At 39.6% G+C, this 27996-nt stretch overlaps 1 protein-coding gene across 2 annotated transcripts; it reads right to left on the bottom strand.

Annotated features, from left to right (window-relative positions):
* Positions 1-90: 90 nt before the first annotated feature.
* Positions 91-27727, bottom strand: LOC124140148 (glycine receptor subunit alpha-2-like). 2 transcript variants are annotated; one of them, XM_046507557.2, is made up of 8 exons: positions 27610-27727; positions 24179-24400; positions 7477-7544; positions 5387-5607; positions 4130-4212; positions 3245-3382; positions 1707-2053; positions 91-627 (listed from the first exon to the last, which is right to left on the bottom strand). In XM_046507557.2, exons 2-8 carry the CDS (start codon positions 24351-24353, stop codon positions 433-435), a joined length of 1227 nt encoding a protein of 408 aa, XP_046363513.1. In that variant the 5' UTR covers positions 24354-24400; positions 27610-27727; the 3' UTR covers positions 91-432. The 2 variants fall into 2 exon arrangements, with proteins under 2 accessions (XP_046363513.1, XP_046363512.2); XM_046507556.2 differs by having other exon boundaries at positions 27601-27714.
* Between the last annotated feature and the right edge of the window lie 269 nt (positions 27728-27996).

The following is a 27996-nucleotide window of genomic DNA, read 5'->3' on the forward strand; positions in this document are numbered from 1 at the left end:
ACTTGAATCATGATACAAACAGAAAGGTCTAGAAGAAACAGATGCATGCTGTAGGACTACTTATTTCTTTAACATTGATAAGAAGCGACATTGTGTTTTCATAGTGTTTATTTACATGTAAATATAACAAATATGACCAAAGAAGAGAAGTATTTAAAGAAAAGCCTTAACATGTTCATGAACATGCATTACAGATACACTGCTGTGCAAAAGAAAGTATACACTTGAAAAGGGATTTGACCCAAAAAATTACAAACGTTCTCAAAAAGTTACTAGGTTGAAAAAGGTCGTCGAAACACTGCGAACCTACGGTCCAAAACATATCAAGATTGAATAACCATTTTGTTTTTGTTTCATTTTTAGCCACCATCAAACATGGGTGTATACTTTCTTTTGCCCGGGGTGTTTGAACACCCAGAGTGCATCGCGCAATCAGTCAACATGGATATAGAACACCCAGTACACGATGTTAAATATGAGGAAGGACAGAGGGAATCCGTATCGTGAAATAGAGTCCACCCTCACTCCAGCATCTTTGGGCACTTTTCTGCTGTGCGCACCATTGCTGCCATCGAGGGATGACGGTTTCGAGGGGTCAGTGTCTGTGAAACTTGTGTTGCTAGAATCCTGGATAGATAAAAATAAAACCATGTTGTTGTGCCGTAATAATAATGTGATGAAATATATGTCGGAACAATAGACCTTTGAAGATCCGGGTGTCGTAATAGGCGACTATACTTGTCCTAAGAGGCGACTATACTTGTCCTAATAGGCGACTATACTTGTCCTAAGAGGCGACTAACGGGATCGGGGGGTCAGACTCGGTGATTTGGTTGATGCATGTCATCGTATCCCAATTGCGCTGATCGATGCTAATGATGGTCTAGACTCGATTATTTACAGACCGCCATGAAATAGTTGAGTGCAATAACAAACAAACTAATCATAAAAATGAAACGCAGTGATGTGTGTTTTAAACATAACATGGTAATTGGGACAGTAATTTCAAATTAACTCTGGATGATGGTGAAATGTATGCAACATTGCGCAGAACGAGATAATGAACCATTTGGATGTCTTTCCGGGGGTTCAAATCAATTCGCAAAATAGTAATTGGAAGGATTGCCAAACTCCGTGAAAATCCCCACCAGTACAAATTTCAGTCATGTCAAGTCTTGCTGAATTGAATTGCACAAGGGATTAGTCCATGTTCCAAAGAGAGCACGATTGGCTCGGCCGCTGTACAGAGTTGCGTCCCTTAGCCACAGCAGAAACCTATGACTGTTGGTTCGAATTCCGGTTTTCAGCGATCATTTTCGTGCACCTTTGGTTTCCAAGAGATTGCACGGTGCTGTGACTTTGTCGGCGATGGCCGTGCAATTAGCATTTTGTTGATGTGAAAACAACTTTGTTACACCTCCCTATATACAAAATGTGGAATATTTCAGAAGTTTAAACACAGATTATGGTCGTTTACGGATTGTTTTGTTTTTAACAAAAATAAAGGTCGTTCTGACGTGACCTGTAAGGTGATGTCCTCCGATCTTTGTCTAGCGGTAGCGACTAGCGGATCCTGCCACAGCAAAGCGACACAATTACATGGGCATCGTTTCAGACTGCAGGGCCAAGTTCCAATGCACCCACTTCATTCAGCGTAAATATTTCTGATAAAATTAAACGAATTAATCAAGTATTAAAGTATTTACTTTGGAGCTGTATCTGTCCCCCTTCTTGTGTCGCCGGGACAGAACAGAAACGACAGCATACTCCATGTAGGCGGCAAACACAAACACGAGGCACGCCGACATCCACACGTCGATGGCCTTCACGTAAGGAACCCTGGGAAGTTGTGCGCGCGCACCTGAGCTCTGGGTGGTGATGGTTAGGACTGTTAGGAGCCCCACGGAGATTCTGGCGGGAACTGCCTCGTGGTCGATCCAGAACGAGGCCCAGGACAACACGACGATGAGGATGCTGGGGATGTAGGTCTGTGTAGCGTAGAAGCCGATTTCTCGTTTGAGGTGGAGAATTGCTCTTAAGCATGTGAATGTCCCTGAAGGTTAAGAAAAACAGGTGTGTATCTTTTGTTTGTTTTTGTTTGTTGTTTTACGCCGCACTCAGCTCTATTCCAGATATATGACGGCGGTCTGTAAATAACCGAGTTTGGACCAGACAATCCAATGATTGATATCATGAACATCGATCTATGCAATTGGGATACGATGACATGCATCAACCAAGTCAGTGAGTCTGACCACCCGATCCCGTTAGTCGCCTCTTACGACAAGTATAGTCGCCTTTTACGGCAAGTATGGGTTGCTGAAGACCTATTCCAACCCGGATCTTCACGGGCCAGGTATATATCAATCTATCTGGTATATTGTAGATCTTATGTCATATTTTATAAATGGATTCAAGTTTAATCGTGTATGACAGCTTTCCAGCGTCACATGTTACGACAGCCTTAATTTTCGATGTCGCACATACTAAGCACTTCTTGTATTATGAGGATTCAAACGGATACGAACACGAAATGCTTTTAACTCCCGCACAAATTCGCACTGTGAAATACTCGGCCCTCCGGCACAAAAGTGAGGAAAAGGTCATGTCTTTCCCCAAGTCTGAACTGGCCTTTTTAACCATACTTGGTGGTTCCGAACGTTTGTTTCTTCAACGCTACTTTGACCAATACTTCAGTTATATAACAGCGCACCAGCGAGGTGTGGGTGAGTGAGTGAGTTAGGTTGAACGCCACTTTGAACAGTATTCGCGATGTGTCAGCTTGATATGTCACGAGAGCCCGAAGAGGTGCAAGTCTTTCACAAGGTGATCGCGAAAAGATGAACGTATCAGGCCACACTGGTGGCACCCGTCGCAAACACATGCGAACACAAATCAATTGATGCACGTTTACCACATGAGCACGGGTATGGTTCTAACAAACCCACGACCATAGGTTTCTTGCGTGCCAGAGGGACGCAACTCTGCTCATCGAATTTCGGCGCCTTAGGCGCCAGCCACCCCCGCCCCCGAATTTGGGAGTTAGCCCTAGGTGATGCAGGTCTGGAACATTCTCGAGCCCCGGATGGTGCTGAGAATCCAAGAATCATAACCAGTTCCAGTATAGGATTGAAACCAAAATCAGCGTATCCTGGCACGAATACGGAACACAACTCTGCGGCGCTTTACACGACTAAGCTCTTACCCGTCTTGAATTTGTCGTACGACGTTTAACACTGTTTACCTGTAGCGTATGTGACGGAGCAGTCTTCGTGAGTAATCCCCGTGATGGTGAAGTCGGGGATATCTGCCCCTTTGCCCTTCTCTACAGGGGGCCTTTCAGAGGAGAAAGCAAAGTAGAGATCGTCGGTTGTGAAACTATCTGTAAATAGAAAACACGGTCCCGTAGAGTATATACTACACGTACATGTGAAGTGAAATGTTGTTCAACACCGTTCAAGATCGTTGCAGTTATAAATACAGCGTCGTGTGTGTGTGTGGCTGTTTGTACTAGTCCCGACTCTCTCATTCACACATTGACCCCCCTGAAGATCCGGGGTAGAATAGGTCTTCAGAACCCATGCTTGCCGTAAAAGGCGACTATGCTTGGTGTAAGAGGCGACTAACGGGATCGGATGGTCAGGCTCGCTGACTTGGTTGATACATGTCATCGCATCCCAAATGCGTGGATCGATGATCATGATGTCAATCACTGGATTGTCTAGTCCAGACTCGATTATTTAAAGACCGCCGTCATATAGCTGGAATATTGCTGAGTGCGGCGTTTAACAACAAATAAACAAACAAAACGTATGGTGCCTGAAGTCCTTTTAACACGAGCAGTGAGTTATATAATATATATGTATAATTGTATCGCGCTACTTATTTTAAGAACTTCTTCCATAGAAAGTGTATGGAAACAATAAATGTTTATCATTTGTTGACTTTTAATAACATAAATCCACGAAAAACATAGGACGTGTCCCAGGCCCAAAATATCAATACACGTACGAGCGCAATTTAGAAGAGTTTTCAATTTCTAGTGCTATATTTATAGTGGCATTGTGCCTTGCAGATACGATCAGTGTGGGAGTCAAACGTTTTCTATTCTTGTGAATATCCTACTTACAACTTTCCATGTCAATCTGACACGTCTGTTTGTCCATGGGAAACTTGACAAGGTCCATGTGACAATCAAAGGTTACCGACAATCTGAAAAGTTGAACTCAAGATGTTAGAGCTACGTTGAAACATGTTGTTTGCAAGACCCTGGTGACGAAGAACACAAAATAATATGAACAGCAACTTCTTTATAAAACTGTTATATGATCCTTTTACCGTTGTCAATCAAGACTCTACTTTGAAATCCGCCAACTTCTAAGAAATGCCAATTAAACAATAAAAGACCCTGATGGTTTGTCAAGAACTAATTATAACCCAACTCAAAGTTACATGTTTGTTGTTTAACGCCACACTCAGCAATATTCCAGCTATATGATTGATATCATGATCATCGATCGATCCACTCAAATGGGACACGTTGACATGCATCAACCAAGTCAGCGAGTCTGACCACCCGATCCCGTTAGTCGGGCGATGGTAATGGCAGTGTTGATCATTGATATATATGTATTGAGTTCAAAGTTACATGACTATTAACTCAATTGTGAATTCCAATGAACAACACATGACCATTACTATCGCCCGAAGCCACATGCCTTTGTTTGTTGTTTTACGCCGCATTCAGTATTATTCGAGCAATCAAACGACGGCTGTAAATAGGCCTAGACCAGACAGTCAAGTCCTTGGTAGCCCCGTCCATTGCCTTCACGTGTCCCTAATTTAATCAGCTCTTAAGGCAAGCATGACAAACTGGGAACTTCGAATGCCAACAGGCGCTTACACATCTTCCCGAGGCAAGATAGTCCACTAGCCCTTTAAACAAAGTCTTGTTTCCACCCTTGCCACATCAAGCCCACTTTCCTGTGCTAAATATGATTGGACTATCACACATACCGATAGTCCAATCAGAGAACGTTTCACAAAATCAACATCCACGACTGGTACACCTTCGTATAAAAGTGATTTTCCGCCGCCTATCTTTGTTGACAAGTTGTTGACAGATCCTGTTACGACGATGGGAGTGACGCAACTTGCACAACTGGGCCACTCGAGCACGCAGACAATATGCATATTGTAACAATAAGAACACGCCAGGTTTACATTTATAGAAAACAACACATGCAAATATCGGAATGACACGACTTTCAGGAAGATATGCTGCTTGCCGCCTTCCCTGCAACCTCGACCTCCGTATGCCCACAGCGGGAAAAATTAAACCACATGGCAGTAAAGTGATCATTAGCCAGGCATCTTGGTAACGTACCTCTGCGAGTACAAGATGGATCCGTCGGGAGACAGACGAATCATGACATTGGGAATAGTAATGTCATGTCTGCTCTCCCGTTTGGACTGGGGGAAGTACAGGTCAGGCACCCACAGCGAGTCCAGGCGTTTTTCGCTGATGACAACGCTGGTGTTCAAGTCGTCGTAAGCCAAGCGATGGTCACGCCAAGACTGTCGGAGGAAAAAACTGGCGCTGAATTCCTGCAACAACGGGAAACCGAAATGAAAATATTTCACAGTGTATGGTCCAAGACACACGGCTCAATCAACATAATCAATATTCTGTTAAAATAAGCATATACAAAGAATAACTGTAAACAAAGCTTGTTTTATGCAGACTACAGTGCACATCTTTAATCGTTCACGAGAAGATTGTGCAGTTATAACCATTTTTTGGACGGTGCTCCCAGTTACACCGACGTTACAAATGAAACCTTCCGAATTAACAAATGTTTGAACAAGCGAGTAGTGGCTACGGATCATAGTGGGAATGTATAATATTTTGACGTCCCAACCGTAATCGGTCTGAAGGACGGGTTTCAGGACAAACGGGATACCTTTTACTACGAGTATATGCATAGGACAATGGCACTTCTTCATAACATTGTCACCACACAAATATCTAGCTTATTTAAATCAGATCTTAGTTTTCGCTACCGCTAAACAAGATCTAAGAACATCCCATTGCAGGTCACATCAGAACGACCTTTCGCGAAATTTTACCAAACAATGAAATAGCCAACAAGAAGTCCACATTAGCCAATCAGAAGCAGTCTCCAGCTATACGGCACTTCTTTCAACCTGTCGACTTCAATTCCAGACTACGCTTTGAAAATATACAAAAATTGAAAACTGAACAAAAAACATTCTGAAATGTCTAATAGATGGCTGAGATTGTATGGCAGTACTTCCCCCTGGCTATGCAAAGTCTCTTCGGTGCAAATGTTTTTCCTATTGAAGCTGGAGATAGACGATGATTTTGACTGAATCGGTCGTGCAGACCGTAATTATCGTTCGGAATACCCCGTGTTAACCTTTCCAAGGTTGCATTATTAGAAGACACATTCGGACTTTCCTGTTCTGGTAAGCTACGCTCAGAATGGTCGGATGAATGTCGTTCTGGCGTGACCCGTAATGGGATGTCCCCACTCCAAGATCTTTGTTTAGCGGTAGCGAGAACGAAGATCTAATTTGAATGAGATTGCTCAAATCTCATTCCATTGATTCGTCTCAGTTGCAATCAAAAGAGTCTTTGAGAACAGAGTAACGGTCTATGTTCAGTAGCAATACATTATGAATGACTGAACTCGAATAACATATATTTCACATGGATAGCTTATTGACCATACAACCATACAACTGTGAACTGTAGAGGTATACTACCATCCTATAACCTACATATCGGCAGAAGAAACACTGTATTGCAATGTACTTCATTGATTTTCTGTGTAGGGTTCCTAACCGTGGCAATTCCTTTTCCTGGACGTAATGTTTGGTATCTTTATACACGCACGCACGCACGCACATGCACACATACAAACTCTCTCACTCACACAATCCCTCTCACACGGAGACACACCCGCAAGCAGGTGCACATGCACACACAATCTCTCTCACACACACACACACCCTCAATCAGGCGCAGGCACACAATCTCTCTCATACGCACACATATAATCTCTCTTTTTTCTCTCCCCCCCCCCCCCCCCCCCCCCCCAACCACCACACACACAATCTCTCGCTCTCGCAATCTATCTCGCACTCACAATCTGTCTCACACAAATACACACCCTCAATCAGGCGAAGGCACACAATCTGTCTCACACAAATACACACCCTCAATCAGGCGAAGGCACACAATCTGTCTCACACAAATACACACCCTCAATCAGGCGAAGGCACACAATCTCTCTCATACGCACACAAATAATCTCTCGCTCTCACACACGCACAAATCTATCTCACACATACAAAGTCTCTCATTCATACAATCTCTCTCACACAGAGACACATCCGCAAGCAGGCGCACACACACACATAATCTCATCTCGCATCTAGTGTTGTATTCACCATCTCGATGTCGTTAACTGGTCCCAGTGATTTGAGGGTCAGGTCCAGCTCCACACGCGTTGCGTCCCCTGCACAAAAATAGATCCACTTAGTCAGAGCTAAAAGTAATGAAAGCTAGACAGTTTAATGAATGAGTGAATGAATCTTGTTCCCATACAGTCACAATATTCCAAACACTATAAACACCCCACTCAGACACAGTATACTGACTCCCAGCCGACCAGTCCTTGTTTCAGCCCCTTCAAAAGTGCCATCTTTTAACGTATTTGGGTATGACGCAGCGGGGGATCGAACCCCCGACCTTCCGCTCTCCCGACGGGCTTTCTACCACTAGACCACGGAGGCGGTCTTGTGATACAGTTCGACGCTAATATTTCTGATAGATGCTAATATCGCTGAATCAACACGCTGCACTGGTTGTGTCGTTAGAGAATATGAATCCGTGACGTACGACCCCAATGTTAAATGTATTATATTTTGGACATTCACACGCATCAAACCACTATTTTCACGAGCAGAAGTGAGCGAAATGTCAATCGTGTGGCCTCGAACATTGTTTGCTGACAAAATGGCCACTCGTCGTCACCAGCTAAGATCCCCAGAGCGATGCAATGTTTATGCATATACCCACTATTGTGGAGATACGTGTGATGATAAATAGGTTTTAAATGAGGACTGGTTGGTTAAAGTGTGACCTGGCAGAGTTCTAGTCTCCAAGACGTTAAAAGATGGTTCTTGTTGTTACCCTGCCTGGCGCTCGGTATTAAGGGGCTAAAACAAGGACTGGTCGGACTGCGGCATGGTACCTCAGGGGGCTTGCACTACAAAATCGGCATTAGTCCGGAATAGTACAAGCACACACACGCATGCACGAACGCACGCACGCACGCACGCACGCACGCACGCACGCACACACACACACAGACGACGCTATACAAGTGCAATAATCTTGGACGCAACGTTAAACTCCATTTCACCTCACCCCACAATATCACAAATTGATTTTATTGATTACATTAACCAGCCTTCATTTAGTTTTTTCATCTGACAATGTGACAGGATATGTCACTGCGGTAAATTTTCAGGTGAATTCATTGAAACACTACTTGGTAAAGTTTGGGGATTATTGCGGTATTCACACCTTTTTCAGCTACCACGTACAATCACGGCCACCACGTGGACATCGATGACTGTGACATTATTTTGACCAAAACAGTATCAAGCAATTGCATGGAAACTTATCCTGAAATGCACCAACAGGATCTTACCTTGACCTACTTAACTAGGGGTCAAGGGGACCCCAATTACTAATTTCAAGGGTTCTTACCGTAAAGTTGTGAAATGGTGTAGTGTACTGTACTGTAAGACTTGATAAATACTTTAGTGAGTGAGTGAGTATGGTTTTACGCCGCTTTTAGCAATATTCCAGCAATATCACGGAGAGGGACATCAGAAATGGGCTTCACACATTGTACCCATGTCGGGAATCGAACCCGGGTCTTCAGCGTGACGAACGAACGCTTTAACCATTAGGCTACCCGACCGCCCCGAACAATACTTTAATAAGAGGACCTTACTATTTCTTGTCAAGAATTTTGTACCATGAATGTCATTGTGCATCCCTCGGGATGCATTTATGTTTTTTCTGCATCCCATGCACTCAAAACAATAATTATTTCAATATGGATATCGATTTTCTTTTCAAGTTGACGGTGTCAGAATTTCAGTTTGATACGTCAAACTTACCACATTGGGAGAATACTCGAAACCGATTGGCTGACACAAACAGATACCCTTGGCCGATGTATTGTGTTATTTGTTTATTTATTGTTTAACGCCGCACTCAGCAATATTCCAGCTATATGACGGCGGTCTGTAAAAAATCGAGTCTGGACCAGACAATCCAGTGATTGACATCATGATCATCGATCCACGCAATTGACTTAGACTTACAGACCGCCGCCATATAGCTGAAATACTGCTGAGTGCGGCGTGAAACAACAAACCAACAAACCAACATTCTTTATCAAAGTCTTTAGAATATAATGCTGTCAAATCACAGCTGACTACCGTCAGGTTTTCGCTTAAGTGTAGGGGGCGGTCGGGTAGCCTAGTGGTTAAAGCGTTTGCTCGTCACGCATGGGTTTAATGTGGATGCTATCGTATACTGCAGGGTTTGACACCACGCAAACATGTGCGTCCAGTACGCACACATGAAAAGAATGGATGCAGAAAAAAATATATTCCATCCCGAGGGATGCACAATTACATTCATGGTACAAAATTCTTGACAAGAAATATTAAGGTCCTCTTATTAAAGTATTGTTCGGGGCGGTCGGGTAGCCTAATGGTTAAAGCGTTCGCTCGTCACGCTGAAGACCCGGGTTCGATTCCCGACATGGGTACAATGTGTGAAGCCCATTTCTGGTGTCCCGCGCCGTGATATTGCTGGAATATTGCTAAAAACGGCGTAAAGCCATACTCACTCACTCACTCGCTAAAGTGTAGGGAGGTGCGTCAGTCTTTAATTTTCCCTCCGGACAAGTGATCCATAATTCCATATAGAGCTTTACTCTGTAACTATCGAACCGGTGGACTCAAAAACTTCCGAAGACTAAATCGATTTCGCCTCGGAAAATGTAAATTCTTAACGGAGACTAGAATTCCAAGAACGATTACGACCTTCTAGAAGCCGTTGTCATCGTGCTGTTTCCTCAATGGAGATGTTTTGTAATTGGAAATGTGGTTTGGTACGTGTTGTATCTTCCCGTTTTTGAAAAATAAAAAACGATTATTTTGAAAGTACACAGTAAAGCTGATAATCAGAGCAGGATAACGGGGGTTAATGATCCCGTGCGCAAACAGAACGGTAGATTCGATTGCCCTTTTCCCGATCCACAGAAATGTAGAAATGCCATTTAATTCCACAAACATTTTATCGGCCGGGTAATACGAATTTCAGTATCTGGATAATTGGGAATTTTAAAATATTCTCACAATGACTCATTTTCAGCGAAATATATGTATGTTATGCAAACATAAACATACCTTAATTTCAATAAAAAAGTAAGATTTAAGAAATAATTATTTTGAAGTTTTGAACCGAAATTGGAGCCGTGGCCATCCTATCGGGCATCGTGTATCACTGAAGACTTTTTTGATTATATTGCCACACGACTGTTACTCACCTACTTATGCATTCAGAAGTTTCAAATGTCAAGAAGGACGCATTTTTATAAATGTAATTGTTGTTGAAATGTGTTCTGTACAAATACTGAGGGCAAAAGTATTCAAAAACATAAGACAACTGATTTCCACTGATTGTTTATATCTGCAATAATGAGTATACTATAATAGTTCCATAAGATGCACAAGTGAAATTAACTTAACACAAACTTGCAACATTAAGTAATTTATGACTACTGAGGAAAATAAATTTTCTAATGCCATACAATTTTCCAAAGTGTTTCACAAAAAACCCTCTAAAAATCCTAAAATCCTCACTAAAATCCTAGTGTTTTTTAACCAAATAACATGTCGTCATAAAGAGATACTTTCATACCAAAGTTTGACTTTCCAGTCTGCTATTTTCAGAGATGTTTATAGAGCCAATTGCCATTTGAGAGAATTTAAGAGGATTTCATTTAGAGTAGTAACGGTTGAGCAGTGGCCATATACAGGATGTGTTGATATAGCTGTTGTGACAGTTGTATGTAAATCCGATACGGATCTCTTGAATAGATTCAGGTCTCACCACGGGTAGGAACAATCATGTGACAAATGTTATATTTGGGATTGTAAACCTATAGAAAGTGTGTTCTGTGTTGTGATTGGCTAATTTGGGTCACATGACCAAATGTCAGAGGGTGAAAATATGATTTGAATTCCCTGAAGCAAGCGACCGAATCACTGTGTAGGAATACATAATTACTCAGCATTTTTTGCATACTAATTAACAATGGACGCAAATTGAAATACAAAATTCATAACAAATGTTTTGATTTTCTCTATTCATGAGAATTATTAGGATTATTGAAATAATTACCAAAATCACAATCACCATAGCGACTAACGCGCTCCTGGCGAATCCTGAGATATCACTGTTCTGTATATCAAACGGCATAAATAAAAATCCAAGACCAAGCCAATTCTTCAAGAAATGTGTGCATATTATTTAACGAAAAATAATATCGATTTTGGTTAAGTTATATCGTCAGTTTTAGTTATAAAATAAAATGAAACGGCTATTCATGGACACTATTTATATGAACTTATAATATTGACTATAACACTCCCTAGAAATACATACAAGATGAAATGTAAATGTACCTGTCACATGTACACTTGTTCAAATTAAAGAAATATCGTATACGACACTATAAACTTATCAACTTCATATGTGAACATTGTTCAAACAAACAGGGGATTATCAAACGTTCATATAATGTTGTGGCCTATATCTACGTATGATATCATATTGAACATTGATTAATATCCAAAGTGAAATTAATTGTGTATCTTTTTTTAGAAAAGATATGCAAGATCTACATCATGAAACAGTAAAGAGCAGTTAACAATGATCGTGTGTACTTTCATTCAAGGACCTTCACCTCAGAGAAATTAGCAAATATGTACAACAAATATGTTGAAGTTTGACATCACTACCGGTGACCGAATTTTACAAAATGGCGTGTTGACTGTCAACAGTGCGCGGGATTTTACGAGGGGCATTTTTGTTGATTCAGGGTTCGTATATACATAAATATGACATGTAAGTAATCAGAAACATTCTGACAATCTGTGTACTGTATTTTGTTGCTGTATTTTTCATTGAAACCAACGAAAATAGTCAGAAATTCCGTTGTCGTTGTGATTTTGCGTCAGTCATGGCGTCACAAAGGACGGGAACTTCGACAAGTTCTGTTGAAAATATCAAATTATTGCAATGTATATATGTTTAATTCCCTAATTCTTCCTACGATTCTCTTCCCGTGTATATTCTGAAAATGCAGATCTCGAGCCAATGTACTCAACGAATAGACGATTGGCTTTGTTTACATTTCCAACAAGTGCAGTTTTTTCAGCGTTCGTTTTCACACCTCATTTATTTTGCTTCATTACATCTAGACAATTAGTATTGGTGACAAAGACCATTTGGCATTTGATTCTAAAATGTATGAGGAATTCAAGGATGTAGGTATCGCAGCTGAAATATACGTGATGGTATTTGCGTCTCATTACCGGTGTACGTTATTACCAAAATCACAATCACCATAGCAGCGACAGAACGTCAGAGCGACAGAAGTACGAGGTGTTAAAGAGTGCGCATGTTTTTTTCTAAATAAAACAATAGGTTTACAATATCGATAAATACTATGTGTGTGTCTATTTCCGGGATTTTATCGAGTATTTGCATCTTGGAAATTTTCATTCGAGCCCCTCAAGCTAACGCTTTCGGGTCTCGAGATGAATTTCCAAGATGCAAATACTCGATAAAATCCCGGAAATAGACACACACATAGTATTTATCTTCTAATTACACTTTCTTCGTGAAGTACAGATTTTCGTACTTTTTTGGGGTTGAGTCCCGGATTCGAACCCACACTTGCCAGAGTGAGGCACCTAATCGCATGCACACACAGTCAGCGATCTAATTTAACCCAACAATGAAAGTCCGACAACTGGTAGTCTAGATCACATACTTTGTGTACCCCTCTGACAAGTGTAAATTGACACGGCTCCCATGGCTGAAAGTTATGAACACACAATGCCATTTAAAAAGTGGTCAAATGTAACAAATGTTATATTTGGGATAACACTTTCTTTGTAAAGTACAGATTCTCGTACCTTTTTGGGTTGAGTCCCGTCTGGGATTCGAACGTTTCAGCTTTATTGGTCTAGTGGCTTCTGGGGAGATGTGTACAGTACAGTACATGCATTTTGAGATGATTTAGGAATATGGTCAAAGTGCAAATGTCAAATTAAGGTCAAAATTCAAAATATCGCGAAAAACGGAACCTCAGAGCCCCACTGCTATGTTGTCCTTAGATGCGACCAACGGGATTGGGTTGTCAGGCTCGCTGTTTTGGTTTATACATGTCATGATATCCCAGGTACGTAGAACGATGCTCATTACGTCAATCACTGGATTATTTACAGACCGACGCCATATACCCGGAATATTGCCGAGTGCGGCGTCAAACAACAAACAAACAACGCTGATATTGTAAGGCTGCAATGACTTTGGTGCACATTGCTGTTTGGGATTCAGTTGGAGACGGATTAATCTTTCAGTCAGCCCTTTTGGGCAGTGAAAGGTGACGCCGAATAACTGCATAGCAGGTCATTCACCCAGCATGTCAAGTGAACGGTTTGTTGTAGTTGGTGAACATGAGGACAAACTACTTTATTCCAGAGTTTGTTTCAAAGTACTCACTGATTTGATTTTATCCCTCAAACAGCTTGGCAGTTTAACATTATTTTTTCCGTCCCAAAACATCATGTCAAAGAACACTTTCAAAAGGTATGTTAAAGCACGGACCTTAAGTCCGTGGTTAGAGCAGCGGCAGTTAGCGTCGTGGTATTAAAGGGTTCGTGAAACATTGCCAGGGATAGTCCTGTATTAATAGCATAATACATTATAGAGACTGTGTAAACATACACCGGTAATCATTAATAAAATTGTTATCTGTTTGTATGTGCTCTAAAATGGCGTGTGGTCAACAACGAGTTTACACGTGGAGGTATTACTATAACGGGATTGGGTGGTCAGGCTCGCTGATTTGGTTGATGCATGTCATCGATCCCAATTGCGTGGATCGATTATCATGATATTAATCACTGGATTGTCTGATTATTTACAGACCGCCGTCATATAGCTGGAATATTGCTGAGTGCGGCGTAAAACAACAAACCAAAAGGAAAAAAAAAAGATGTATTACTCTCAACTCGCATCTCCGTGTGTATTGGGGAGAAGTCTTGTCAGTGTCAGTGTCAGATAAAAAGTCAGACAGACAGACAGACAGACAGACAGACAGTGAGGAAGCAATGAAAAAAATACATGTCTTTTGAATCTGTAATAATTCATGCTGCGCGGACAGTCATTCAAAGGGAATTTCCTCAGCTGGCTTCCGTGACAGACATTTAACGGTAAACGTATACTTGATCACGTTTGTATAAATGCAAAATTTTAATGCAAATATGTATACATGTTAATATGTACACATCTGAACTTAAACCTGACATTGGAATATTGCTGAGTGTGGCGTTAAACAAACAAGCAAACAAAACAAAGCAAATATAAGCAAATACACGCGTACGTCAAACCGGTTATATTAACTGTTATACCATTGTACATATACGGTTGAATGTGTAAAAATACAAGAACGTAAACGTGTTAATATAAACAGTGCGTATGTGACCAGCAGCTCTGCTGATTAGTTCAATAAAAACCCAGCTGCCTTCGTTGTGCAGTTGTACGTGTGCATGATAGATGCATGATACAGCAAACTACGGTTATAACGAACACGCTTATAACGAACTGACGGATATAACGAACCAACTTTTAAGTCCCGGCTATTTGCTGTAGTTATGCTGTATATATGCTTATAACGAATTACGGTTATAACGAACTAAAATGAGTAGTCTCTTTGAGTTCGTTATAACCGTAGTTTACTGTATATGCATGTCTGATTGGAATGAACTGTTTTGCAAGCTCGGCGGAAGAACGGATGGTAATAAAGTACGTACATATAGAATGTTTAAAGATGGGTATGGGTGTGAAAGTTATGTAAGTACGTATATGCCTCGTTCTTACCGCTCTGCCTTATCCAAATTTAGAACAGGTACTGCTCCTCTAAAGTTGGAAACAGGCAGATATACGAATATGAATGTGAATGAAAGAGTGTGTTTTCAGTGTAAGGAAAGTATTGAGGATGATTGCTGGATTGCCCTGTGTACGATGATTTGTGTTAAAGTTTATACGAAAAGGTCAGTTTTAGCTATCCCAACTTCCTGGAGTTATGTAATACTGATAAACTTATTTTACTTTTTAAATATTATGACATTGTATATTTTACAGCCAAAACCTGCTTTTGAATTCTCTAACGAAGAAAAAATATTTTATATGGCTAGTGGCGGGTAGGATATTTTATATACCCCTTTTACACTAATATATTTATGCTGCATATACTGTGATATATTTTAAGTCTCTCGTAACCCTTAACGGGTGGCACACTTATACGTCCTGATATGTTTTTTCTCTATATAAATATTTTTGTGAGGTGAGACTCAAATAAACAATCTGTCTGTCTGTCAACATGTAAAGATAAAAGTGACTATGTTATTGTATCGCAAATGTGCCTATATAATATAATTGACTACTCACCCCTCTACTCAGACGTGCACTGCCCTCTCACCCTTACGTTTAGCGCAGTCAAACCTCCTGTCAGTAATCCATGTAAAGGCCTACCATGCATCTTTACAATTGCCGCTAACAAACCTAAACATTACAACCTTGAAAAATCAGATAAATACGTAAAGAATATAAAATTGTTGAACAGATAAATAAAATGATGACGACTGTGCACGAAGACTGGTCACGGACAGGTCACGGCGACCCGTCGAGTGTAAACAGACTCGCAAATGAACATTCTGAGTCAGAGAAACCAGTGTTAAATTCAGACAACTCGAAAACGATAAACCTTGGTTCGGAATAGAATGCAGACGATCCCGTAAGAGATTTAATAAAGCAAAACGTCGTCTTAAAAAGCGAAAACAGTATTTAATCAATTCTTATTTGGCATATCTCCAAGAAGCAAAGGCTTACAAGAAATGTATGGATAAAACTATACGTAAATATGAAGACAATTTTAATAAGACTTTTCGCCAAAACCTTCACCACTCGCCTAAAGAATTTGGCAGATCCTAACAGGATGTAAGAAAGAAGCATATCCGAAAGCTCCTGATATAAATTCCTTCTATAATTTTTATAAAAACTTAAATGAAAACAAAATTGATGATTCTGAATTAGAAAGATGTGCAACTGCAACACTGGTGTATGATTGTAAAATATTAAACGATGATATAACGACTGAAGAAATTATAAAGGCTGCAAAGAAACTTAAAAGAAATAAGGCTTCCGGGCTAGATTTTGTCGAGAATGATCATATAATAGATAGCATTGGAGTACTTGCCCCACTATTTTCGGAATTAATCTTGTTCTTTCGTGTGGTGTAATCCCTAAAACGTGGCTGTCGGGAATTATAAAACCTATCTTCAAAAATAAAGACGATCCATCTGATTAAGCTGTTTCGGAAAACTATTCACCAGTAACTCCAGCACAGTCGGGATTTAGGAAACAATTTCAAACTGCTGATAATATATTCGTTATCCATTCTTTGATGCATATTTTTGAAACTGATGCATATTTTGAAACTATAAAAAAACAAAAACTTTATTGTGCGTGCATAGATTTTACAAAATCATTTTAATACTGCCTGGAGGGTAGGACTGTGGTCTAAAATACAAAACAGTGGAATTGAGGGCCGATTTCTAACTTAAGTTAAAAATATGTACAGTAATATTACATCAATGGTACAATTAAATAATGCAGAATCGGAGTATTTCCCTTGTCAATCAGGTGTTAGACAGGGCGAACATCCATCACCACTACTGTTTTCAATTTTTTAAAAGATCTTGAACCGTATCTAAAAAACATGGATGCCAAGGGATCTCATTTGATTTATATCAGGAAATGACATCACAGTATGGTTACATATTTTAGTATTACTCTACGCAGACGATACAGTCCTATAAAGCGATACCCAATCTGGATTACAAAAATCATTAGATTCCTTTAATCAATAGTGCTTAAAATGGAAGGCTTAGCTAATCTTTGGAGGGGTCCAGCCAAATCAACCAAATCAATATTTTATTTTGGGGGAAAGATACTGGAGATTGTTGATAATTATACATAATTAGGTATAAATCTTCACAGAAATAGAAAATGTGTGTTTTGTATGACATCACTAAGAGCAAACGCGACAAAAGCAATGTACTGCCTAATAAAAAGAGCACGAAATGTTAACCTACCATGAGATTGTTTATTGAAGGCGTTTGATGTGATGCTTGTGCCAATCCTACTCTACTGCTCCAAAATATGGGGTTTTGAAAATTAAGAAATAATAGAGAAAATGCAACTGTAATTTCTAAAAATAGTAACTGGTCTGAGGAATTCAACACCCAATTTTATGGTTTATGGGGGACTTGGCAGGGAACCCCTCAAAATTAAAGTATTTAAACGGATGATTTCCTTCTTGCATAAATTAACGAATTATAACGGACCCACAAAGTTATCTAATATTTCAGATAATTATTTGATAAAAGACTATGATGCAAATACAAAATAGTTTAAGTGGATATCTACAATTAAAAAAATACTAAATGATAACGGACTGTCAGAAGTATTCATAAACCCGTCTATTTGCTCAACTTCATGGCTGGTTTCAAAGGTCGAGAGAACTCTTAAAGACTAATTTATTCAACATTGGCGAGAATGTATCTTATCAAGTTCAAAAGGTTTATACTACCTACAGTTAAAAGAATTACCAAAATTCGAAAATTTTCTATAACTTCCCAAAACTATTTACTTGCCAATTTTACAATTTCGCACATCCAATCATCATTTGCCCATTGAAACCGGCCGATGGCGAGGGTTACTGAGAGAAGACCGTGTCTGCACACTATGAAGTTCATCTGCTGTTGGAGACGAATTTCACTATCTTTTTAGGTGTGAAGCACTTCTCCAACAACGACTTCTTTACATCCCAAAGAATTGTTATATCTAGCCAAATATGTGTAAACTGTGTGAAACGTTATCACCTAAAAATATATCCACTTTGAAACATATATATACTCTTGTACCACCGTTGGTGGTTTTTCAAAGAAATAAAATGAACTGATCTGTTTTACCCGTGGCTGGGAGTGCTGGGAGTAATTGGCATGGTGATATTTACCAGACCAAAGCAAACAGACAACTAGGACCATCTTCGTGGAAAAAGCAGCTTCGTCGGTAACATGGTCTGTTATGAATGTTTAATGTTGTTTCAGTTTCACGGCCGTGATCACAAATAAGATGACAAAACTTAATGTTCCGACTTTCTAACACTTTAGCGTTAGTGGCATGACACAATACTATTATTTAAAAAGAAACAATAAATTAATCAGTTCACTTCCAAATCAATATGGCCTCAGAACTGTTAAAAAGATGTTTATCTTGTCTGTGTTTTTAATTTGCTTTTGTTCTGTTTTCTTTGTTTCTCTCATGACATTATTTAATTTTTAATTACACTGTCATGCGTCAAATTGAGACTTCATCTCTAAGATCACGTAACCTTCACCTTTCATCGCGATGCCATATTTGTTATTTCTACATGGAAACAACAGTATCAGTGAAGCTGAAACCTTGCACGAGGTCAAATCTAATTCTGTCCTGCAGGAATCTTTTCATGACACGTGAAGATCCGGGGTAGAATAGGTCTTCAGCCATAAAAGGCGACTTTGTGTGTCGTATACGTAAGAGGCGACTAATGGGATCGGCTGGTCAGGCTCGCTGACTTGGTTGATGAATGTCATCGTATCCCAATTGCGTGGATCGATGTTCGTGATATCAGCCACTGGATTGTCTGGTCCAGATTCGATTATTTACAGATCGCCGCCATATAGGTGGGATATCGCTGAGTGCGGCGTTAAACAACAAACAGACAAACAAACTATTCACGACAAATTACAAGTACTGAATTGAACTGTATTGTTCTTTCAGTGACATTTTTTTCTGCACTAGAGCAACACCCTTTGTCAAATTGGATTAACAAAAGGTCCAATTAATTATATGAAGCACATGACGAGAACTTATGAGTCAGATTTGCTCTAGTTCAATATGTACTGATTATAAATAACGGCCGAAATGTGAAAACATGAGAAACGGACAATTTGTCCATTACCAGCGACATGATGAATGTTGTTTATGAAAGCTGTCGGCAATATTCCCTATTACAGTATAGATTTGGACCCGTGAGGATCCGGATTAGAATAGGTCTTCAGCAACCAATGCTTGACGCAAAAGGCGACCATGCTTGTCGTAAGAGTCGGCGGTCAAAGGTCGACGAACCCACGGTCATATAGGTCTCTAATACGAAACCCTTCTCTCCACATCAACATAAAATTAATAATATATTATACAATAACAACCAAGTAAAAATGTACCGTTTACAGGTGGCGATATATCCTTACAGTCATTGTGTAGGTTACATATATAATGGTCTAACGTTGGAACTGCGTACCTCTCTATCTAATGATAACTCACTGTGTTATGCGTGGTCCCGATAATTGCGATAATTTAATAACATTGGAACGACTATATAACGAATCCAAAGGATATTTTCAAAAGATATATATTATGTTTATAATATGCAGTGCATTTTCCGTAGGTGTTACTAAAATGATACTGGCGTCATACATACAATTTTTTGGATTCAAACACAACCTCTATCTGTTTAGGGCACAGCGTATATTTCAGTAAATGGCAAATTGAAAAATCCAATGTATGAGAAAAAACGCATTTCATAATACAGTTTTGATTTATACCTATGCACCCAAACAATACATACACGATAAAAATACGATTAAAAGCTATTATTGTTTCACCTAAATTATAAAAAAACCATGACATTGATTAGTTATAACGCCACCCCCCAACACATACTATTCACTAATACCACCTCCTACCCTAAAATGAGTGAGTGAGTTGGGTTTAACGCCGCTTTTAACAGTATTCCAGTTATATCACAGCATGTCAGCTTAATGTGGGAGGAAAGCCCGAAGTGGTGCAGGTCTAAGACGTTTACCACTTCGGTGAAACCCACGAGCACGGGTATGGTGCTGGCAAACCTAGAAACATAATCGGGGCGAACCGTGAATCGAACCCACAATCATAGGTTTCTGGCGTGCCCAAGGGACGCAACTCTGTACAGCGAATCGCGGCGCTCTAGACGACTGGGCCACCCGTGCCCCCACCCTTAAATGTAGAAGAAAACACCAACATTATAAACTTTTATCCAACATCCAACATTTGAAATGCTCCCTTTTATCCTACATCCGACTTTTGAAATGCTCCCTTTTATCCTACACCCGACTTTTGAAATGCTCCCTTTTATCCTACACATGACTTTCGAAATCCTCGTGCGTAGAAGGGAATCTTAAATGGGAGGCTACATCCGTCTTCACATACAATTCGATGCCATGAATACATCGCGCCTGCAGATAGTGTGACACAGTACTTCCTTCTGAGACTTTAATCAATACATCATACCTACCCTTGGTAATACAAATAACACGCCACTTAACCCATTCAATGTGAAAGTGGAAATTTCCAAGTCAAGTCGAGTGCAGATCATTGATCATCTTCAATTTTGTACAGTATCAATATATAGGCGGAACATGTTCAGGAATACTTCAGTATATTGATTTGGACCCAAGAGCCCTGAGACGTAAAAACATTTTACGTAACCAGAGATTCCTCGAAGATCCGGGTTAGAACAGGTCTTTCGCAAGCAAGGCTTGCCGTAAAAGGCGACCATGCGTCGTAAGAGGCGACTAACGGGATCGGGTGGTCAGGCTCGCTGACTTGGTTGATGCATGTCATCGTATCCCAATTGCGTGGATCGATGCTCACGGTATCAATCACCGGATTTTCTGGTCCAGACTCGATTATTTACAGACCGCCGTCATATAACTGGAATAGTGCTGAGTGCGGCGTTAACAACAAACAAATAAACAAATAAATAAACGTAATCAGAGACTAATTTCAATTGACGTTTTTGTCAAATCAAGACCATTTTCACAATCAACAAAGATTCGCAAAGACTGAATGAAACAATGACCCTGAAGGCGTAAACAGAGGTGCAGCCACCAATTTTAAGAATATACCAAGAAACATGTATGTGAATCATTCGCAAACTTGGTGATCAGATACACTAAAGGTGGACGCCATAACCATGCATTATGTTCACAAAAGTACTAGATCACTGAACCAGAATTGCTAAATCACAAAATGCAACCCTCTTTTGTAGAACTGCTGAGTTCGAGCTTGCTGTGCAAGGGGTGTCGGCCCGGGACAGCTACGTTTGATAAGAAGAAGAAGACGATGTTTTTCTCTCATGAATCACCATGGTGACATAAAAAAAGTTGACAAGCGAGACATATATACAAAGAAATGAGACAATAGTTACTGGAGCATTTTACATAGTGGGCTAGTCGTAAAGGGTGAGGGAGTGAGTGAGTATGGTTTTACGCCGCTTTTAGCAATATTCCAGCAATATCACGGCGGGGGACCCTAAGAGTAGAGGTTTATAAGAAAAAGTCATAAGGGAAACATTTTTTTCAGTATTCGGATATTTACAATAAATTATAAAAGATATTTATTTCTTAAATGATCCAATTCACGGCATTCTAGTATAAAATGAAATTCATCACCAATTTTAATTTTACAGAGAGAGAGAAAAGTCTCTCTTCTCTATTGAGGTTATACCATCTACCAGTTTCAATTGGGAGTTGGTGGTTGGTGGTTCCTATTTTAGTAAGCCAAATGCGTAAATTATGAGGTAAATACAATAAATAGTCTTCTACTGAGAGGATATCCTTATACAGATTATAATAGTGTCCTTTTGAGGAATTAACTTTACTTCTCCTCCAACGTTGTAAAAATTGATCTATAAAGGACAGTATTGACGTTAGCCTTTATCCACTGTACACTGGGAAATGCCTGAGACAGCCCAATGTGATTCAGACCTGTACTTTGTAAAATACGTTGCATTTCATTTACAAGTGGGAACTTAAGCTCGAAGTAGGCAGTTTGGACTTTCAACGTAAGTTTGTACATTATACCTGATAATTTTGTTTCTGATAGAACTTATTCCAATTCCTACACCAATTCTTAACCTAACATGAATGTTTAATGGGTATCTCCCCGTACACCATGAAATCAGGGGTAGTTTGCTTAACCTTTAAAATATATTTACAATATCTTAAATGTACACGTTCGAGTATAACAGTATTTTCGAAGCCCGGACTTGAGATCTATACAACAATATAGGTTGAACAAGATAGTCAAAGAGTTTAAGTTGACAGTCAATTGGTACTTCTAATACTCGTATTTTTCTAAAAATAGCTCTAGAAGATTGGTCAGATAACCGTTTAATAGCTTTACAAAATCGACCGATACTTGAAAATAAAATACCCAGATAAAACAAATTGTTTTTCAATAAGGAGAATCGTATTTTGAAATCTAACTGTACAGGCAGTTTTAAAAGATCATTTAACAAAAGCTACAATTCTTGTTTTAGCAGTGTTCACCTTGAGTTTCCTATGATTACAATTATTTTCAAATACTTTTAAACATAAGTTCAATTCGGAAGGTGCCTCAGAAACTAAGACTGTATCGTCCGCGTAAAGAATTACCAATAGCTTAATAAAACTTCAATTTTTTCTTTAGAACACAATCATTTACTATTTCAAGATCAATAAGGCCCGTGAAGATCCGGGGTAGAATATGTCTTGAGCAAACCATGCTTGCCGTAAAAGGCGACTCTCGGGATCGGGTGGTCAGGCTCGCCGACTTTCTTGATGCATGTCATCGATCCCAATTGCGTGGATCGATGCTCATGATGTCAATCACTGGATTGTCTGGTCCAGATTCTAATATTAACAGACCGCCGTCATACAGCTGGAATATTGCTGAGTGCGGCTTTAAACAACACACAAACAAAATCAAGACCAATGACATCATTATCTGACAAAAATAACCCAATATCATTCAGATAAAGGGCAAAGAGAAATAGTGATAGGTTTTCGCCTTGCCTGACTCCAATGTTACAAGGTAAGAATTCAGTGACACTGCCATTATGAGAAACACATGATTTTATGTGTTTCTACACTACATGTTATTGATAACATTAATACAGCCTCTTATTATGGTTTATTATATATATAAAATCAGTTGTTGAAAAGTCTTTCCTGAATAACATAATTTGCCAAACAGAAAGTCCCGGATACGCCCAAAACAAAAAAAACGAGAGTTTATGTTGGTGTTCCCGTGAGCTACGTCAATGGATAAGCCGTGAATGCGGTGAGCCGTGAATGTTTACTGTTACATGATATGAACAAGGTACACAGAAATACATCAGTACAGATACGTTTTATGATGTAAAAAAGGCACACAGAAATACATAAAATGCGTAAACACAATTAATTTAAACAGATCATGATCAGGGGATTACCAGTTTCCAACTATGAGTCGACTTGAGTCTAACTTCTAACTTGCAGTGAGTCTACGCACGATGCAGGTGTATTTACAACGATCTGTACAATCTATTCAGACTGAGACGTCATCATGCCCCCCCCCCCCCCCCCCCCCCCCCCCCCCCCCACACACACACACACACACACACACACACACTAATGAATAACTAGTCCCTGAATAATGTTCAAATTCATTAAAATATATCATAAACAAAACTGTCATTTTACAAAACGTGGCATTTACAAAATCACGAATACTTGTTGCCAATGCGATGTTTTGATAAATATATAACAAGTTGATTGTCAGACGGAACAAATAAATGTTGTAGCTAAATATATTTCCTACCTGATTCCACCCTCGGTCGAATTGTTGCATCATAAATTGTGTCGTTAAGCAGACGATTTAGAAGATCACGCTCTTTGGTGGTGATGTTGCCAGCTGCGGTGGTCGGTGTCAGATTAAACACGAGACACACGAAAATCACGTGCAGGATCATACTGTTTACTCCAACTGTCTTCATCTGCACGTGCGGCCCGGTACGTCCGCTGCGTTTCCCAGACGTTACACCTGTAACAGATCGAAGACTTAATTTGACTTCGTCACAGAAACATTTATTTTATTGTTGACAGTAATCAATATAACCATGGCAAACTCTTTGATTTCTTTATTAATCCATTCTGAATATTTAATAAATACAATTTCATTTAATCACACACATCTTCAAGGATAGGTAATTACAACATTTATATATCAAGTCCATTTACTTTACCTTAAGTACATAATTCATGAAGCGCAAACAATTAATTAGTCACTTTCGATTGAAGATGTCCTTGAATAATAGAGAAAACAACTTGATTATATTGAAGTTAACGAATCAATACTTAGAACTGTTTAAGAATCAATAAACCGTGAAGTTCCGAGATAGAATAGGTCTTCAGCAACCCATTCTTCCCGTTAAAGGTGACCATGCTTGTCGTAAGGGGCGACTAACGGGATCGGGTGGTCAGGCTCGCTGACTTGCTTGACGCATGTCATCGTATACCAATTGCGTGGATCGATGCTCATGATGTCAATCACTGGATTGTCTTGTCCAGACTTGATTATTTACAGACCGCTGTCAAATAGCTGCAATATTGCTGAGTGCGGCGTTCAACAACATACAAACATAACATTGAGCATATATGCTTTGTCTAACAATATTATTGAATCAACTACTCTTTTCACACTTAATAAAGAATTCGGGTCCTCAGTAACATATTTTGAATCGCAGTTTAAATGATCTGTTAAAATGACAAATGAGTGTTGTTTTACGCCTCATTCAAGTGCACTGAAACCTCGTTTGAATGGACCCTCGTTAATCTGGAAACTTCAAATTCTAAACGATTACTGCCGAGAACGCTTATATTGCCATGTAACAAAGATTCGTTACTATAGACGATTTCAATGGGGATGATACCGTAAATGTAGATAATCCCCAAAATAATCCCCTAACGCACACGCACACGCACACGCATATGTTTAAATGATCTATGCCTCATTGAATATATTTTCACGGCGTGCAAGAAAGAATACCCCTATAGAGCCGGAACGACAGGTCGGGGGGGGGGGGGGGGGGGGGGATTTTTACGGTATTAGATATTTTATCTTATCCAGCTACAAAACCAGATACTTTTTAAATTTATAACTATGAGCCTGAATCAATTCTTAAAAGAAAAAATACCTTGCAGCTACGTTATTTTCGTGGCAAGCAATTACTTTTTTGCCAAAAGGATATATCTTTTTCAAGTATTTTGGGGGACAGTTTTTATATTTCAATAAAATCCCATATCATCTTAGATTCATATCGACAAAACATGGACGTTAAAAATGTAAAATAAATTATATAATTTATATAATTAAATGTAATAATTTTATAGACTTATGAGCTACTTAAATAATAAATAAAAACATTGAAATGCTTTCCCCACTCCCAGTTTTGCATATCAAATGTATATATTAAGTCAACGCAAGATAACAACCAGTATCGATCATCCACCGAAACAGATTCCCTTGGGCGAAAAAAGGCAAAACAGTGGTGAAAACTAAATGAATGGACCACTGAAAATCAGTGATGACACCAGGAATGCCCCGCCCTATCGGTAGCACCCGCTATAGTCGCCTTTTACGACAAGCATGGGTTCCCGAAGAGCTATTCTACCCCGGCTCTTCACGGGTCTTGTCGTAAGAGGCGACTAACGGGATCGGGTGGTCAGACTCACTGACTTGGTTAATGCATGTCATCGATTTCAACTGCGTGGATCGATGCTCACGATGTCAATCATTGGATTATCTGGCCCAGACCCGATTATTTACAGACCGCCTTCATATAGGAGGAATATTGCTGAATGCGGCGATAAACATTAAACAGTCAGCCAGGCGTTAAAAGTAAGCGTGTGTTTGTTTGCTTATCCATAAACTACAAAAAGAATGGACTGTTCTCTTTGTCAGATATGATTGTGTGAACCAAGTTCCGCCTCGCCATTTGAGAATAGGCTGCAATGTATAAAGTGTACTCATAAAAGCAATGTTTTAGCTCAAAGACATAGTTCTGTCAACACTCTTAGGGGCATGGAATAACACATTGTTGAAAGAGGAGTAAAAGAACTGGTGATATTGAAGTCATCGAGTCGATACCGTGCTGTAAGTGACAATATTCTGTTTCCCATGCGATCGGTCAGGCTCGATGACTTGGTTGATGCATGCCATCGTATCCTAATTGCGTAAATCGATGTTCATGAAGTCAATCATTGGATTGTCTGGTCCAGACCCGATTATTTACAGACCGCCTTCATATAGGAGGAATATTGCTGAGTGCGGCGATAAACATTAAACAGTCAGCCAGACGTAAAAAGTAAGCGTTTGTTTGTTTGCTTATCCATAAACTACAAAAAGAATGGATTTTGACAAATTATTCTGAATAGCTGAAAGCATCCCTTCGGCTGTTCAGTGTGACGCCGTGATAACTGGAAAGTTGCTGACTGTGGCGTTAAACAACATGCACTCACTGTTTCTACATAAAGGAACATATATGTTACTTTGCTTTCACAAAACATTCTTCAATGAAATAGACCCCAAGTTCAAAATAACCCTAAGCTAAAGCTCTGACAGGGGCGGACGGGTAGCCTTGTGGTTAAAGCGTTAGCTCGTCACTCCGACGACCCGGGTTCGATTCCCGACATGGGTACAATGTGTGAAGCCCATTTCTGGTGTCCCCCGCCGTGATATTGCTGGAATATTGCTAAAAGCGGCGTAAAACCAAACTCACTAAAGCTCTGACAGAGGTACATGTGAAATCAATTACATGTATATCTGATCTCAAAGAAAATTGTAAAAAAGCAACCTTTCAAAAATATGACGTTTTTAATTGTCCTTTTCAAAATAAGTTTATTCTCGTAAGTTATACACTGTATACATTGTACTTCTTCTTCACGAAATTGAGTCTTGTTCGTTTGTTTGTTTGTTGTTTTATGCCACACTCAGCAATATTCCGAAATTTAGTCATCATAGATGGTGATCTCATCCCAGTGAACTACAATCAGGGATGATATACAATGATATCAAATGAAAAAGAAATGTTTGTCCTTAAACGATCTTATTTACCGTGCAAGGTTTCATCATCATACACCACACATGACAAATTCGTAATTCTACAAAATTAGCCTGTGGAAGGCAGCAAGACAAGCTCAGCGTCAAATTCCGTGGAATAAGTAGAAATGAATTATACACACATACAATACCTGTAGGTTAGCAATCATTCCACCGAAACAACTGTATTCCTGAAGGCACAACACGCACAATACAGTAAAAGATATGAACCAACGCAGTAGCCTTGCGGTACACCACAAGCTTTTTGTTATGTAATGGTTCGTTGCTTCATTGAATTGAATACGTCCTTAAAAGCAATTGACCTTTATGGCAATGTCTATTGAAATAGGTGTCCCGTGTACACACCTATAAATATACAACCGAATCTAGCCTGCCAAACAGCTGATGCCAAGTAAGTGCTATGGATTCATCTCTGGGAAACGTGTTGAACAGCGCAATAGTTTATTTGACATTTCCAAGACATTAGGACCAGAAGGAACGATGATAGTTCTAACAAGCAGTTTTCCATTAGTGGTATG

Source organism: Haliotis rufescens, unplaced genomic scaffold, assembly GCF_023055435.1.
Source record: "Haliotis rufescens isolate VD_foot unplaced genomic scaffold, xgHalRufe1.0.p SCAF_23, whole genome shotgun sequence".
NCBI classification, from domain to species: domain Eukaryota; kingdom Metazoa; phylum Mollusca; class Gastropoda; order Lepetellida; family Haliotidae; genus Haliotis; species Haliotis rufescens.